Genomic DNA, 15,656 nt, shown 5'->3' on the forward strand with positions numbered 1-15,656 from the left:
AAAAGAGAATAAACTAGAAATACGGTATCTGTCTAGGGTATCAAAATCGAGAGTTGTGAAAGATTCATTTGCGGGTCTGAAGAACAACTAGTACCAAACAGAAAAAGATTTCAGTGCTGTTTTAAAACTGAGGTAATTAAGATTTGAAAGGAGTTGCTTTCTAATGCATTAGATTCAACCTCAGAACATAACTAAGGAGAGACGGACCCGGACAGTGCATAAGGTAAGGAGTTGAACTGGATTACCTCGAATGTTCCTGTTAATTGACAATGTTCAAGTGGGATAATGAGTATTTTAGCAAACCTAACTGCCAGCCATTAGGTACAACCTACATGTACCACTGAGGAAGAAAACAGCTCGATTAAACTGATAAACCATGAATTACGAAAATGCATACCAGTTTGAAAGATGTCATGCATGGAAAGAATGTACATCTTATAGTTGATGAGATCTAGACCTCGGAGAAGAGAAGATTAATGGACCAATAAAGGGAGACATGACCACGGTCTTCAAATATAGGAAGGCCGGCAAGTATCAAGCCAGCAGGTGGAAGTTGGATGAGACACATTTTGGTTCTGTATATCAAGGTGCAGTCAGTCCCACAGTGCTGTTACATGAGTGAGGGTTCCATCAACAAAAACGTTCCAGCAGAAACTGGATGACTATCAATTGCTATTGAAAGGACTGCCTTTTTGAGTAGAAAGTTGGATTTGATACCTTCTAGGCCTCTTCAACTCTTTAAGATGTAGATACCCTTTTTGGTTTGAAGTTAAGGAATAGGATGATGTTCTCAGGGCTGAAAAATTAAATGCTTAGAGTACTTAAATCCTAAATACTTAGAAGCGCTGACCTAGCCTAGAATATGGTCTTCTGTGAGTCATGGATAAGGCTTACTTATAATTACTCTCTGTGTCTTTGGAGAGGTTTAAATAAGAATGACAGAAGGCAACTTTATTCAACTTTGTTTTTTTACTTTAGTAGGAGTAAGAATATGAAACTTAGTAAAGCACAACAAATAGTAAATTGTGTATATTCAGATTTATGTATTCTAGTGCGACATTAAAAGGAGGGAAGAGACCAGTTTTTATTAAGTTTCAAGGTAAATGTTTAGCCTGAAATTATACATTGCATTAGTGTTCAATCTCCTGTTTTCTGCTACAGTAGTCCTCACAAAAAATAGATTAAGGAGTAATTGAATTCCTTGTGTAACATCATTAAATTTGATGTATAAAAATCTCAGTTTGGATGGAGACAGCTGCAGGAGCTCACCAGAGTCCAAGGTAATCCTATAGTTAGGTAATTCTTAATGTGCATAAGAATCACCTGAGGACCATGTTAAAAAATAACAATTTTAGGCCTCATATTTTCTGACCTGTCTAGAGAGAGGCCAGGAATACATTGTACTCTAGTAAATACAGGTCATTTCTGAAGTTAGTGAACTACAATTTACACTTAACCTATACTTTGCCTACTGTGCAAGTACTAACTAGAATAAAATCTTAAAGTTCAGGTGAAATCCAACTAAGTTAACACTGGGATAATGCACTCCTGTGTGTCAGGGGGCACTCATTTACCTTTTCCCGTATCGTCCAATGTCCCGGTGCAGAGACCACAGTACTACAGTTAGTACTTAAGCAGAATACAAGGAAAGTAAATCCATTTCCTGAGTATGAAAAAAGCAAGTTTTAAGCCTCTGCTATTTCCTGGGGACATTTTGCCAGACCTTAGGTTTCCACTTCAGTTTGTGCGCATAAAAACTGCCAAGGGCAGCTTTGTGCATTATCAATTCTATGTCCATCAACTGAAAGTTTTTTCTTTAGTCCAGTCATCCTGTTGTATAAATACTAGGACCTGACAAAAATTTGATCATCTATTTCTTTATTGTAAGAATTCAGTATCCAGTTTAAAACCTTGTCATTTCCAGGTGTTTGCCGTACAGTTTTCCCCCAGTCACTTAAATGACTTGAAAAGGTCATAAAATTCAGTCTTCTTCATTGTAATAATTTCCTATTGCTGCTGAAGACCCAAATTGCATAGTCTCATATCTTATGCTCGCCAAATGACATGTGCTAAAAGAGTTTAGCTAATAAGACCACCTTTAAAAAAAAATTTGTGTATAAATAATCTTTACCCCCAACATGGGGCTTGAACTCACAACTCCAAGACCAAGAATCACATGCTCTACAGACCGAGTCAGAGAGGTGCCCCTAAGACTACTTCTATATAGCAAAACTAATTTTTCATTCATCATGTGATTGAAGTTTTCATTTCCAAGGCATCTACTACACTATAAATATGTTAGGACATTTTGTTAGAGAAGGTGAAATAAAACCGGCCCTATTTATGCCAGAAGTGGTAGTTCCTTCAAACAACAGTAGAGAATATCCGGTAAGGAAGCCAGAATTTTTCACTGAATTAGCTCTAATTTTCATCAGCCTGTCCTGAAAAGTAATATTCCAGTTATTTGTGTTTGTATTTGCCTAAGTAATATTTTGGCCACATAATTTTTGAAACTTTGAAGAAGTGATGTTTTTCTTCCAAGCCAAATCTATTTTCCAGTATATACTGAAAGTAATTTTAGTTGTGATACATGAGGTTCCTCCAAACATTTTGGAAGAAATGTACGAAATTTCAAGGGTGCTATGATGTCAGCAAATGGCTGATTCTGCTTGATTCTTCTTGGGGCCAGGCCTATTGATACTCATTTATAATGGGAAAAAAATATTTTAAAGAGTAAACACTGATTATTCTTCAAAAAGATACAGCTCAATGAGAAGAAATTACATGTGGGAATGCCATAAATAGTTTCATCTTTTGTATAAAAATAAAGATTTGGGGCAGCCAGAATGTTTGGAAGCTACCTTTAAATCTGTTACATACTGAACATTTATTTTAAGATGTAGTTTTAATTATCATATGTAGCAGTTGCATGAAAACTGGGCTGTCTCATTTTTAAAAATTTTATTTTTAAGTAATCCCTACACCCAATGTGGGACTCAAACTCACAACCCCAAGATCAAGGGCTACATGCTCTACTGACGGAGCCAGTCAGGCACCCCAAAACTGGGCTGCCTTAAAATGTGAGCTGTTAAATATTTCCTCTCTTAAGAGAGTCAGACATATTTTTTTATTTTAAATGTTTTAATTTATTCAAATGGTTAATATCTTTCAAATATAAAACAAGTTGAATGAAAATACACCTGTTTTTAAAATGCAAGCCATATGTTACTATGCTCAAAAAGTTATTTCTAGATTTCCTTTTTTAATCTAAAGTCCCATATAATTTTTTTTTCATTTCACTCCAAATGATTTAATATTTGAGTATTAGTTGACTTGCACATCACTATTTGGAATCCAAATTCTAGTTGAGCCAAAATCATTTTTCTGGCTTCTCTCTGGCATTGGCAATGACATTGTTAATTAATGAATAACGATCCATCATCCTAGAAGTGTTTGTCGGTTGGATAGCGTGGAAAAGGTGTAGCCTCTTGTTTTAGAAAATATTGAAACTGGGTATCCTTTCCAACTTTGAATTATTTTTTTTTTTTTTTAACATTTTGGGGTAAGAATATGACCTTAGCTTTCTAAGCCATTATCAAAAGGGGAATACTGAAGAAATTGAAGATTAGCATATGAAGGTACAGGAGAGTCCTCTTCCACAGCTGAAGAGGAATCACTTGTTTTGTCCTCGTTCTTTTAAGTAAGCTCTACCCCACGTGGGGCCTGAATTCAGGACTGAGCTCAAGAGTTGTCTGCTCGGCGGAAGGAGCCAGCCAGGTGCCCCTGAAGTGGAATTTTTTGTAAAGCAGATTATCCTTATCCTACGTAACACCACAGGGCAAATTAAAAACCTTTACATGGACAGGATGGCAAGGCAGAGTTCAATTTACAAGAAAGCATTATCCGCATTGTTTTAAAGCTCCAAATTCCAATTGGCCAGCCTTAGGAGTGAATGACTTCTTCATCGCTGGAAATGTCCAAACAAAGGCAAGAAAACTAGTAGAAATGTTAGGCAATTTCCTGCAGTAAGAGGAGGATAGGCTCTTCTACAAGGTAACTATTACTTGTTTTAACATCCAGTTGTGGGGCGCCTGGGGGGCTCAGCAGTAGAGCACCTGCCTTTGGCTCAGGTGGTGACCCCGGGATCCTGGGACCGGCTCCCACATCAGGCTCCTCGCAGGGAGCCTGCTTCTCCCTCTGCCTGTGTCTCTGTGTCTCTCCTGAATAAACAAGTAAAATCTTTAAAAAAACAAAAAAACAGTTCACTGTGTTTACAACTACTTTGTTCAAGCCTGAATTTCTAACAAGCTTATCTGAAACTTAAATATTACACTTAATCTTTTCCATTTAAAACCGTACTACTTACATTTGCTATGCATCTAAAAAAGAGTTATTTTCCACACAACTGATTCAGAATAAAACTGGAGGAACTGGTTAAGTCACTACACCCACGTCCCCCTTCACAGGTTTAACTGTAGAGGTTTTGACCAAGCCTAACTCTACTTGAATGTTAAGTGTGCACATCTTAAATCCAGTTGTATGACCTACACTTCTTTTTTTTTTTTTTTTTACTAAATACAGACATTTCTTAGAGATGATACCGTATAGCAGAAAATGGGCCTTTAAATCTGGCACCGTCAATATGTGTGTAGCTTTGCTTAATCTCTTGTTCCCTCTTCATCTTCATGATGAAGATTAAATTAGGGCATTTGTTCACATCAGGTGCTCAGTATGTCAGCCAATCTTTCTAAAGACAAATACTGTCTCAGCCACTGGGGTTGGAAGTACTCTCCATATTTTGGAGCAAGTCAATTTGGAATAAAAATCATAGAATCAAGAATCTTCTAGTCCAGGGGTGCCTGGGTGGCACAATCGGTTAAGCATCCAACTCTTGGTTTTGCTTAGGTCATGATCCCAGCGTTGTGAAATCGAGCCCCGCATCAGGCTCCATGTTCAGTGTGCAGTTGGCTTGGGACTGTCTCCCTCTGACCCTTCCATCATTGCCTCCCCGCCCACCAGTTCTCTCTAAAATAAATGAATCTTAAGGAAAAAAAAAAAATCTAATCCAACCAATCCAACCCTTTCACGTGAGGAGGAGGAAGCAATGTAAGAACATCAATTATTTATGTCAAATAATCTAGTATTAAATTTGGGGACCCAAACCTTTCACCTTCTTGCTTTCCAAACCAAAGCTGATTTCCCTTTTAACTGCCTATGTGTATATATGATCTCCCATAGAAGTTCACTTCTATTAACACGAAAGATAACAGGTGGTAAGAAGTTAGGAGCTCTAGCCACACTTCCACTACCATATTATGAATTTACTAATATGAAGTGATTGTGGTTTTTGCTTCCCTTTCTCAGCTGCACATATAAAGGCTACATGCAAACAAATCTGAACCTAAAAATATATCTTTAGTAATCATTCTTTACAAGTCCAAACAAAATGCAGTCTTTGAGAGCTTCCTTTCCTGCTTAATGTTGAATTAGGTGATATTTAAGATCCCTTCGTGTTTTAATCCAAGTATAGAAATAGTGTTCTCCGTAAGAATTATATGCTCACTACACTGGGTAAAATTTATGGACAGGGAAAACAAATGGAAAAACAAAGTGGCTACCCAGGAAATATTTTTGGATTTAAAATTCTGAGACAACTATGTAACATTCACCATGAAGCATGGCAAGAAAGTTTTCTGATATCAGCAAGCCGGAAATGATTTGGTTCGACTGTAAACATTTTAAGTCAAGACTAAACGTGGAAACAGTTTTCTATGACAATAAAACTGTCAATGGTGTAAACTGAATGAAAATATAACATTTCCTATATTTTCTTTGTTGTGTCACTCATGCTTTCATTCATGTTTATTCTTATCTAATTATTCTGGTTTACAAACATCTAAAACCTAGTCAGAAAGTGAATTTTATTTTTAAAGATTTATTTATTTATTCATGAGAGAGACAGAGAGAGGCAGAGACACAGACAGAGGGAGAAGCAGGAGCCCGACGTGGGACTCGATCCCGAGTCTCCAGGATCATGAAGGCGGCGCTAAACCGCTGAGCCACCCGGGCTGCCCGGAAGGTGAAATTTAATGAGGAAAGGTGATGATATAATATTAATTTTCTCTCCTATGGACTTAATTCAAATGTACAGTAGCAGTTTGTTGTTGAAAAACTTGACAATACACCAATTTTTAAAACAGCGTATAAACATTTTCCCAACATGTTCTAAATTCCTCTCTATTCCTAGGATACCAAGGCTCTCCTTATGATAACTCTTTTTGGATAATTCTTTTAATAAAAGTATATATACATTTGAAATTGTACATTGCAACTTCAACACTGGTCACAGGGCTTCCTGAAGAATACTGATCATGAGACCGAATTCTAAATAACAATGGTTTTAAATATTCTTGCTCAGATAGGTCTTATTTTTCTCAGAGAAAGAACATCAAGGCTTGGCTAGGATGTTTCTCCTGAAAACGTTGCTGCAGATGATGATGGACACCAAGTAAGTTGGTCTGGTTCTGCGTATCAGAACCATTTTTTAAATCTGAATTTAATTGGTGGCAAGCATGCATAGAAAGAACTAGCTTTTATTTCTGTGCTGCCTCTGCCCTCCACAGGAAACAGGATGCTAAGTGACTTCGGAGCTTAGTTAGCATCTCTGAGATTCCAGGAGTTCCTATCACTAACCTAAGAGTCCACGGTGACTCTTTCCAGAAAACTGAGGGGCTTCTTAAATCTTAGGAATGGGACACGGCAGTTCCACCTCGAGCAAATGAAATTTATAATAACAAACACTGTGTTCCATTAGGGATAAAACGGAAATTTATTTAATGTGGGAATTCTTTGGATAGGTTTGACTCTCAATCAAAAAAAGACATGGAGATCATGAAAGGGTTCAGAAGAGAAGCAGAGCTAATTTCAAAATAGGAAATAAGGGCGAAAAGCACATGTTTAAAGAAGAAGGCTAGATGGCAACAGTGTCTTCAACTACTTTAATTATAAGAAAGGAGAGTTACTAAATGCAGGGCCCCAGGGGGGAAATGGGATTTAAAAGCCCTTAAGAACTGAGGATAAATTAATACAGAATTTTCTGATACTTGAAGACCATCTTGCTGCAGTTTTGAGGCAGAGGGTGCACTCACCGAACTCTTGGGAGCTCTGGAACCGTGGAAAAATTAATTACCTTTATTAAATTATCTTTAGGTGCCGCACCCCTGGTTCCTGAGCACTCCCAGAGGCCTGCCTCCAGGTTAAGTTGCTCGGGGCGGGGGGGGGGGGGGGGGGGGGGGCCCAGGGGAGCAAAACTGCATCTCCTTACCTGCCCACACCGCCCCAGGGCTCAGACGGGCCGGAGCGGTGGTCACAACCCCCAGCGGGACACAGAATCTGGCCAAGGATCCCTGATTCCGCATCAGGCCGCCTCAACTATTAAACTACCTTTTCCTTTCAGGGAATGTAATCACGAACAATCGTCCTTATGCCAACAGAAAGGGGGGGCAAAAAGAATGCTTAGGGAAGGAAATCGACTGTCTCAAAGCTTGAAAATTAAAATATATTAAACAGGGATCCCTGGGTGGCGCAGCGGTTTAGCGCCTGCCTTTGGCCCGGGGCGCGATCCTGGAGACCGGGGATCGAATCCCACGTCGGGCTCCCGGTGCATGGAGCCTGCTTCTCCCTCTGCCTGTGTCTCTGCCTCTCTCTTGCTCTCTCTGTGACTATCATGAATAAATAAAAATTTAAAAAAAAAATAAAATAAAATATATTAAACATTTAATATTTATATATTAAGATATAAAGCGCCTTCGTGATTTGGAAGTTTTCTAAGCCCTGTAACTTAATTTTGTTTTTGTTTTTTTCCCCCCAAGAAAAAACCGGGTCTTCGTGTAATTAAAGTTGCTTTGCTTCTTGCTTGGAAACACTGCCACTACCCCATAAAGGAAGGGGCTGCCTCACGGGAAGGTACCAGAGCTGCGGCCGGCAGGTACTCACGGGCAGTCAAGCAACCTCGGAAATCCGGGCTGCACGGTCCTCAGGGCACGTCCGCTGGGACGCCCGGGGCGAGAGCGGGTCACCGTCTGCCTCCGCGGGGCGAGCATCCTGACTCCACAGCGCAGAGCGCTCCACCTGGAGGTCACGGCGGGAGCGCGGTTTGCAGAGAGAGAATTCGGAAAACAACAAAAAAAAAGGTCACGGAGAGCAGGGAGGCCGGAGGTGAGCACAGAGGGGGTCGGGGGAGCGCCTGGAAGGGGTGGGCGAGGCCGGCGCACCCCCGGGGCCTGCTCGCCGCTGCCGCCCCGCCCCAGGTGCGGGAGGGGGGGCGCGGAGGGGGGGAGCAGGCTGCAGGGGGAGGCCGCGCGGGGCGCCGGGTGCTGCCGTCGAGGCCCGGGGCAGCTCGCATCTGTCGCCCCGCCGCAGGTGCGGGGGGGGGGCGCGGGGGCGGGGGGGGGGCGCGGGGAGAGCGGGGCGCGGGGAGGGTAACAGGGCGCGAGGCGGGCGAGGTGCCGCCGTCAGGGAGCGGGGCGCGGGGGGGGCGGGGTCTGCCGTCGGGGGGGGCGGGGTGCTGCAGTCGGGGGATGGGGGAACGGGGCGCGGGGGAGGGGCGGGGTCTGCCGTCGGGGGGGCGGGGTGCTGCCGTCGGGGGATGGGGGAACGGGGCGCGGGGGAGGGGCGGGGTCTGCCGTCGGGGGGGCGGGGTGCTGCCGTCGGGGGATGGGGGAACGGGGCGCGGGGGAATGGGCCGTGGGGAAGGGGAACGAGGCTCGGGGTGGGGGAGCGGGGCGAGCGGGGCGCGGGGGGGGGCAGCTGCCGTCGGGGGCCGGGGCGGGGCCCTGCGGGGCTGCGAGCTCTCCGCAGGTTCCCTTCGGTCCGGGCCCTGGGCCAGCCGAGCCGGAGTTCCCACCCGCTCCCGCCCGCTCCCGCCCGCTCCCGCCGCCCTCGCTCGGCCCCGCCCCGCGCCGCGTGCAGCGCCCACTGGGCTGCGCTCCGCCCGCGTCCGTCCCATCGCGGCGGGGGGGAGGGAGGGGGGTCGCCGGGGGGGGGCGGCCGGGGGGGGGCGCCGGGACCCCGTGCCGACCGTGGCCGCGCTCGCAGGGCGCGGAGGGGCGTGGGGGCGTGCCCCTCGCCGACCCCGCCGGCCCCGCCGGCCCCCCGTCGCCCCCCAGGTGCCCCCCCGCCCGGCCAGTCCCCGCCGGGAGTCCCAGCTTCCCGCCGCTCCGGGGCGCGACGCCGTCCGCCCGGTTTTCGGTTTCAACTTTCCGTCCTCCAGGGACGCGCGGGCTTCTGGGGCACCTGCGGCGCGGCCGCCGCCCTCCGCGCTCCCCCCTCGTGCGGGAGACGCCCCCGGGCGGGGCGGGGCGGGGCGGGGCACCGGGGCGGGGCCACCCGGGGCGCGGCGAGGCGGGACGGGGCGGGCGGGGCACCGGGGCGGGGCGCGGGGCGGGGAGCGGGGGGCGGGCGGAGCCGCCTGCGGGCCGGGGAGCCCCGGGCTCGGGCGAGCGGCGCGCCTGCCCTCGGGGCGGCTGCCCGGATCGCGGCGCGCGGGCGATGGGGAGCGGGCGGCGCGGGGCGGGGGGGGCGGGGAGCGCGCGGGGGCGGCTGGCAGGGGGCGCTGGAGGCGGGAGGCGCCCGGGCGGCGCTCCCCGAGGGCGCAGGCGGCGCTGACGCGGCGGCCGCTCGGCGCGGGGCCGGCGGGCGGGGGGCGGGGGCGGGGCGGGGGGCGCTGGCGCCGGGGGCGTCGCGGGCCGCGGCCCCTTTGTTCTCGGCTCGCCCTCGCCGCCCACGGGCCTGCTGTCGCGGCGGCGGCGGCGGCGGCGGCGGCGGCGGCGGCGGCTCCTCCCGCGCGGGCGGCGGCGCTCGGCGCGGGGCGCGGGGGGCGGGGGCGCGGGGGGCGATGGCGAAGCTGCGGGTGGCGTACGAGTACACGGAAGCCGAGGACAAGAGCATCCGGCTCGGCCTGTTTCTCATCATCTCGGGCGTCGTGTCGCTCTTCATCTTCGGCTTCTGCTGGCTCAGCCCCGCGCTGCAGGACCTGCAGGCCACGGCGGCCAACTGCACGGTGCTGTCGGTGCAGCAGCTCGGCGAGCTCTTCGAGTGCACCTTCACCTGTGGCGCCGACTGCAGGGGCACCGCGCTCTACCCCTGCGTGCAGGTCTACGTGAACAACTCCGAGTCCCACTCCAGGGCGCTGCTGCACAGCGACGAGCACCAGCTGCTCGCCAACCCCAAGGTAGGGCGCCCCGCCGGGGAGCGCGGGCCGGGGGGGGGGGGGGGGCGGGGGGGAGGGGGGCTGTGCCCACCTGGAGCCGGGGCAGCGGGGAGGTGGGAGGGGGCCGTGCTCATCCGGAGCCGGGGCAGGGCCTGGGGGTTGGGGGGGCTGTGCCCACTCGGAGCCGGGGCAGGGGGCAGGTGGGGGGGCTGTGCTCACCGGGAGCCAGGGCAGGGGGGAGGTGGGAGGGGGCCGTGCCCACCCGGAGCCGGGGCAGGGCATGGGGGTTGGGGGGACTGTGCTCACCCGGTGCCGGGGCAGGGGACAGGTGGGGCGGCTGTGCTCACCCAGGGCAGGGGCATGGGGGTTGGGGGGGCTGTGCCCACTCGGAGCCGGGGCAGGGGCAGGGGGCAGGTGGGAGGGGGCTGTGCTGACCCGGGGCAGGGGCATGGGGGATTGTGCCCACCCGGAGCCCGGCTGGGGCAGGGGGACTGTGCTCACCCGGAGCTGGCCCAGGACGTCCCGGGGGGGGGGCGGGGTGGCACCCGGAGCTGGGCCGGTTGTGGCCCCGCGCGGCCCCCCCGACCCCCGGCGCCCCCACCCGGGGGACCCACGTGAACACTCCGCGGGGCGCCGGGGTCCGGGGGGCGGTGCCGGCCGGGGAGCTGCGAGCGGGCGCGGGGGGCGCGGGGGGCCGGGCGGCGCCGCGCGTGCCGGGGACCGGGGAGCCATCTGCGCGCAGAGCAGCGAAACTTACTGAAAATAGAAAAGCCTCCGTGCGATGTACCGAACATTCCTTCCCTGGCAACTTTTTATCGTTCTCAAAAGAAAAAAAAAAAAAAGGGAAAGAAAAAAGGAAAAACCTGGTTAGGACTCCAGGGATGCAGAGCCGAGGACGGAGACGCAGGAAACTGGTCCCGGGGGAGAAAAACACTTAAAAAAAGCCGCGTCCTCGGCCTGTGAACTACTTGAGCTGCGTTAGTAGAGCTGCTTCTGCAGGAAGGCCTCGCTCCTCTCTCCCTCTCTCTCTTTTTTCTTTCTTTTCTTTCTTCCCTTTCCCTTTCCTTTTCCCTTTCCTTCCTTCTTCCTTCTTCCTTTCTCCCTTTCCCTTCTCTTGCTGTGTTGTAGTTGCTGAACCATTGAGTCAAGGTGTGTTTCCCCTTTAAAGTTCCCGCCCTTTGCGCCCCGCTGCCGACCAAGCAGAAAAACCATCCAAAAGGCAATGGGTCTCGTGTGCACAGCAACACTTTGTTAAATGGACAAAAGAAAACATTTCTCTATTAGCATTTTAGGAGAACTTAAAACAGACCCGTCATTTCTCTGCAGGAAGACTCCAGGTCTCGTTTCCTCAACAAACAGTAAATTCTTGGATTTGGGAAATTTAAAAAAACAAGGAATTCCTTAAAAAAAAAAAAAAAAAAAGACTCCTCTTTTAAAAAGATGCTTTTGGGGCAGCCCTGGTGGCGCAGCGGTTTAATGCCGCCTGCAGCCCGGGGCGTGATCCTGGAGACCCTGGATCGAGTCCCATGTCCGGCTCCCTGCAGGGAGCCTGCTTCTCCCTCTGCCTGTGTCTCTGCCTCTCTCTCTGTGTGTCTCTCATGAATAAATAAATAAAATCTTTAAAAAATGCTCCTGCCAGTGAATGTAGATTCATTTCACTTAGAAACGAAGATCATATCGAAGAAGTAGACCTAGAGATACAGATTTAGATAAGGCATGATGTTCAATGTCAAGGCATGACGTTCAATGTCTTGAAGAAGCCCTGTCTCAAAAACAAACATAGGTCAATGTGATAAAACCCAGGAATCTCTAAAGAAATCTTAGAGACATCACTTTGATTCAGGGTTAAACCATTAATATAAAGCACAGTGCCAAGCAGGAATAGAGATGCAGCAATCATCTGATACTTCGTCATTTAGGACGCATCGTTGTAACTGGTGAAACACTGCTAATAGGATAGTGATTCGGGGACCGCCTGGTGGATCAGCAGTTGGGCACCTGCCTGGGCCCAGGGTGTGATCCTGGTCCCGGGATCAAGTCCTGCGTCGGGCTCCCCATGAGGAGCCTGCTTCTCCCCCTGCCTCTGTCTCTGCCTCTCTCTGTGTCTCTCGTAAATAAATAAAATCTTTTAAAAGAAAAAAAAAAGATAGTGATTCAGGCCCTAATAATAAATTATGTACACAAATACCAGTAAATGGCTAATATCTAATCAAGACATAGAGAAGTTAGGATTTACTGCAAAAAGCCTGCTTTGTAATTTCCAGGCAATTTTGAAGGACCTGGCAAAAAAACATAAATTGGGATCATTAGGATATAGATTTTTACCTCCCTTGGAAGCAGTCATGATGCTTTATGTAATGCTACAGTTTTGTCTTTCTCTTTTTGTTGCAAATAGTCTGTTTTCTTCAAGTGCCAGTCCAGATCCTGGCAACAATTGTTTTGAAGAAGTATCCAGACAGAATGACATTTTAGGAAGTATTCAAGAAATGACAGAATTGGAGAAAGATAACTATGCTACCAAAAAAAAAAAAAACCGTGATGAACCCCATGCCGGTCCATTTAGTCAAGGTTTCCTTAGGCCGGCCAGTCAGTGCAAATTGTGATTACATTAAAGCCTTTAGAGAACAGAGGTTTGTTCTTTTGCAGTCACCTTTCTGCTTTTGGACAATTAAATGCTCCATTTGGAAATTCTTGTAAGCCATCAGTGATGGAAAAATTCAACAGCCGAAGCTCGGTGCCAGAGTCCAGGACAGAAGCAGACCGTGTGCACCGTCCTCTCGTCTTAGGCAACACCCGTCGCCCCTTCCCGTGCCTCCTGGCTGCCTTCATCTTTTCTGTGCCTCACGTTACCCACGTATCGAAGGCCTAGGTTCCCTGCCCATTCCAATGTCCCCCGATTCCCTTCCATGCTGCAGATCCTAATCACCTTCCGCCTTTTTCTTCTTTGCAGCCAACTACCGTAAGAGCCCACTTAGGATTTCACTTCTTAGGGAGAAAAGAACAGGGGCTCCCGCCCCCCGCTCCTACCCCTCCCTTGAGTTTGCTGCCTCGATTTAGTAAAAGGGAGGGGAAGGGAAAAGAATATTGCAAATGTAGACTTCTTAAGCCACAGACTACCAAAGAGAATGATGTGAATCAATGTGACCTTTGACTAATATTCTCTTTAAAATACCTTTAAGTGTTCCGCGTATTTTATGTTTTGGATCCCGTCCATATTGTCAGGGGTAATCGGTGTATCTATCCAGTCCCATGACGTAGTATTCAAGTCAGTTGGTTAAACGGGACCTGCTCTGGGATTTAACCACAGTGAAATCTCAATGTGGGACCAGCTCCTGTGGCTGCTCTTCCCATCACTGCATTATTCCTGAGGGGCCTGCAGTTAGTTGTGTGGGCTGAGAGCTTTGGTTCTTAACCCTGGCTGCCCATTAGACTCACTGGGGGAACTTTGAAAAGAAATTCTGGTGCTTGGGTCCCACCCTCAGAGATTTGGACTTGGTCTTGGGAGAGTCCTGAAGGTGGTTGGTTTTTTAAAAAAGTTCTGCAAGTGACCCCAATGTGTAGACGGAGTCCAAAACCACTGGCTTAGAAAACCTACTGTGCAAGAAAAGTGAAATAAGAACCAAAAGGATTCATTGTGATTAATACCTGTGTTCTCAGGTTCAAAGATGTTACTGATGCTACTGAGTACAGGGAGCTGGTGTAAAAGGAGGGTCTCAAGGAAATTCTGAAGGAAGAGAATCATTTAACGTTCGTGTAGAAACGATCATCTAAAATTGGTTTAGTATAAACGGAATGAACTTACACAGTTCGTTTGCTTTTTGCATCAATATATACATTGGGTGGCCAAGAAAAGATGAATTTTTAAAACTACCTCTTGTATGTGCAACAAGAGAGAGTGGGTGATTAGAGGCTATATGTTTTATTTTTGCTTCGAGGGTTTTTTTTTAAATTTCTTTCTCTGGTCTGAAAAACCTAGACACAAAGGGGAAAAAAATCTGTTTCTAAGAAACCAGTATTGTGAAAGGGAGAGAAATTCATTGAAGAGAAGGAAGACTTTAGACTTTGAGTGTTTTCTCCCAAACTGGATGTCCCTAACTGCGCCCTTGTAGCTTCCCGTCACCTTCTTGGGACCTCCCCATCCTTAGGAGCCAGGGTGCCCTAAGCCCCCGTGCCCCGCCCCCCCCCCCCCCCCTTCGGCCACACTTCCTGCAGAGGCAGTGAGGTCTGCTGGGGTCAATTTCTGAACTCCATCCCTGAAATAAATGTTCAGTGTGATATACTTTGTGCTCTCGGGAGGCCCATCAAATGAAGACTGAGTAATAAAAGGCTAAGCTGGCTCGTGAGGATTTCTCTACTATCTTTGTTTCTCAAAGATAAACCTGGCTTGCTGTGGTTTTTCCTCTGGTGACTATGAAATAAGTTTTGGTACGTAGGTAAAACTCAAGTCTGCCAATACTTGCTTAGCACCTGGGTTCAAAGAACAGAGCCAGAAACGGGAGCACATCTTCGAATCTTATGATCAAAGAACAGGGTGAGAAACAGAACGACAGCCAAGATAATTTAACGAATATTTGTTAAATGCCTACTTTGTGCTAGGAGTGCTTGCAGGTTCCGAGGCTAGAATAGAGATCGAAATAAAGTCTCTGCCCTCGTGAGGTTTATGTTTTGGTAGATGGCGACAGACAAGATGTAGATTTATAAAGTCATGTCGTGTAGTGATAGGTGTGTAAAGAAAAGTCAAGCAGCATTAAGAGTGCAGACCGTGGGGAAAGAAATGAAGGGCTACCCTTCTGCATAGGCTGGTCGATCAAGTGACATCTGTACAGAGACCTAAAGCAGAGGCATCAAGGACATAAAAGAGTCAATCATGTGGGTTTCGGAGGCTGAGGGAGCAGCGAGTGCACAGGTCCTGGGGCAAGTGGCTGCTAGGCTAACGGGAGGATGACAATAAGGCAGGACGATAGCAAGCAAGGTGGAAAACAGTGGGAGGTGAGGTTAGGCCTTACAGAACAGGAGGAGGGCTTTGGATTCCATTCTACGGGTGGTGATAAGCTGTCCGACATTAAGTAGGACTGGATTATAATCAGACTTAAACTTCTAAAAAATGCAAATGAATCCCTCTGGCGGCTGAGTTGGGAATAGAACTTGTATGTGTTTGTGTGTGTCCAGGTGTATGCCCATGCTCACTCGTGCAAGGGGAGAGATATGGGGGCAAGATAAAAAACAAGGTGTCCCATGGGGAAGGGGAATCATGATGGTAGCTTAGATCAGGAGGGAGCACTGGTGAAGGTCACCGATGGACTGGTCAAAGATGTCCCCACAGTCTGTGTTGAGCACAACCAGGTGAAGGGAGGTGATTTTTTTCCTGGATGGGAAAACTAGAGGAGAGTAGTTTTGGAGGGGTGTGATTGAAAAGCTAGGGTTTAGTCTTAGATCCGTCTAGCAG

General features: G+C 48.4%; 1 protein-coding gene and 1 long non-coding RNA gene across 2 annotated transcripts in view; one reads left to right on the plus strand and one right to left on the minus strand.

The window, feature by feature from the left end:
- Positions 1–6,979: 6,979 nt before the first annotated feature.
- Positions 6,980–14,323, minus strand: LOC112677860 (uncharacterized). Its single transcript, XR_003147241.3, has 4 exons — positions 10,968–14,323; positions 7,996–8,130; positions 7,325–7,721; positions 6,980–7,164 (listed from the first exon to the last, which is right to left on the minus strand). It is a non-coding gene; the product is annotated as an uncharacterized LOC112677860 (long non-coding RNA).
- KCNMB4 (potassium calcium-activated channel subfamily M regulatory beta subunit 4) overlaps positions 9,871–15,656 on the plus strand; it is a 59,182-nt gene continuing 53,396 nt past the window's right edge. Inside the window, exon 1 of the mRNA XM_025476598.3 lies at positions 9,871–10,231. Coding sequence (XP_025332383.1) covers positions 9,896–10,231 — 336 coding nt within the window. The 5' untranslated portion in view covers positions 9,871–9,895. The remainder of the gene's footprint in view (positions 10,232–15,656) is intronic.

The sequence above is a fragment of the Canis lupus genome, chromosome 10, assembly GCF_003254725.2.
Source record: "Canis lupus dingo isolate Sandy chromosome 10, ASM325472v2, whole genome shotgun sequence".
Lineage (NCBI taxonomy): Eukaryota > Metazoa > Chordata > Mammalia > Carnivora > Canidae > Canis > Canis lupus.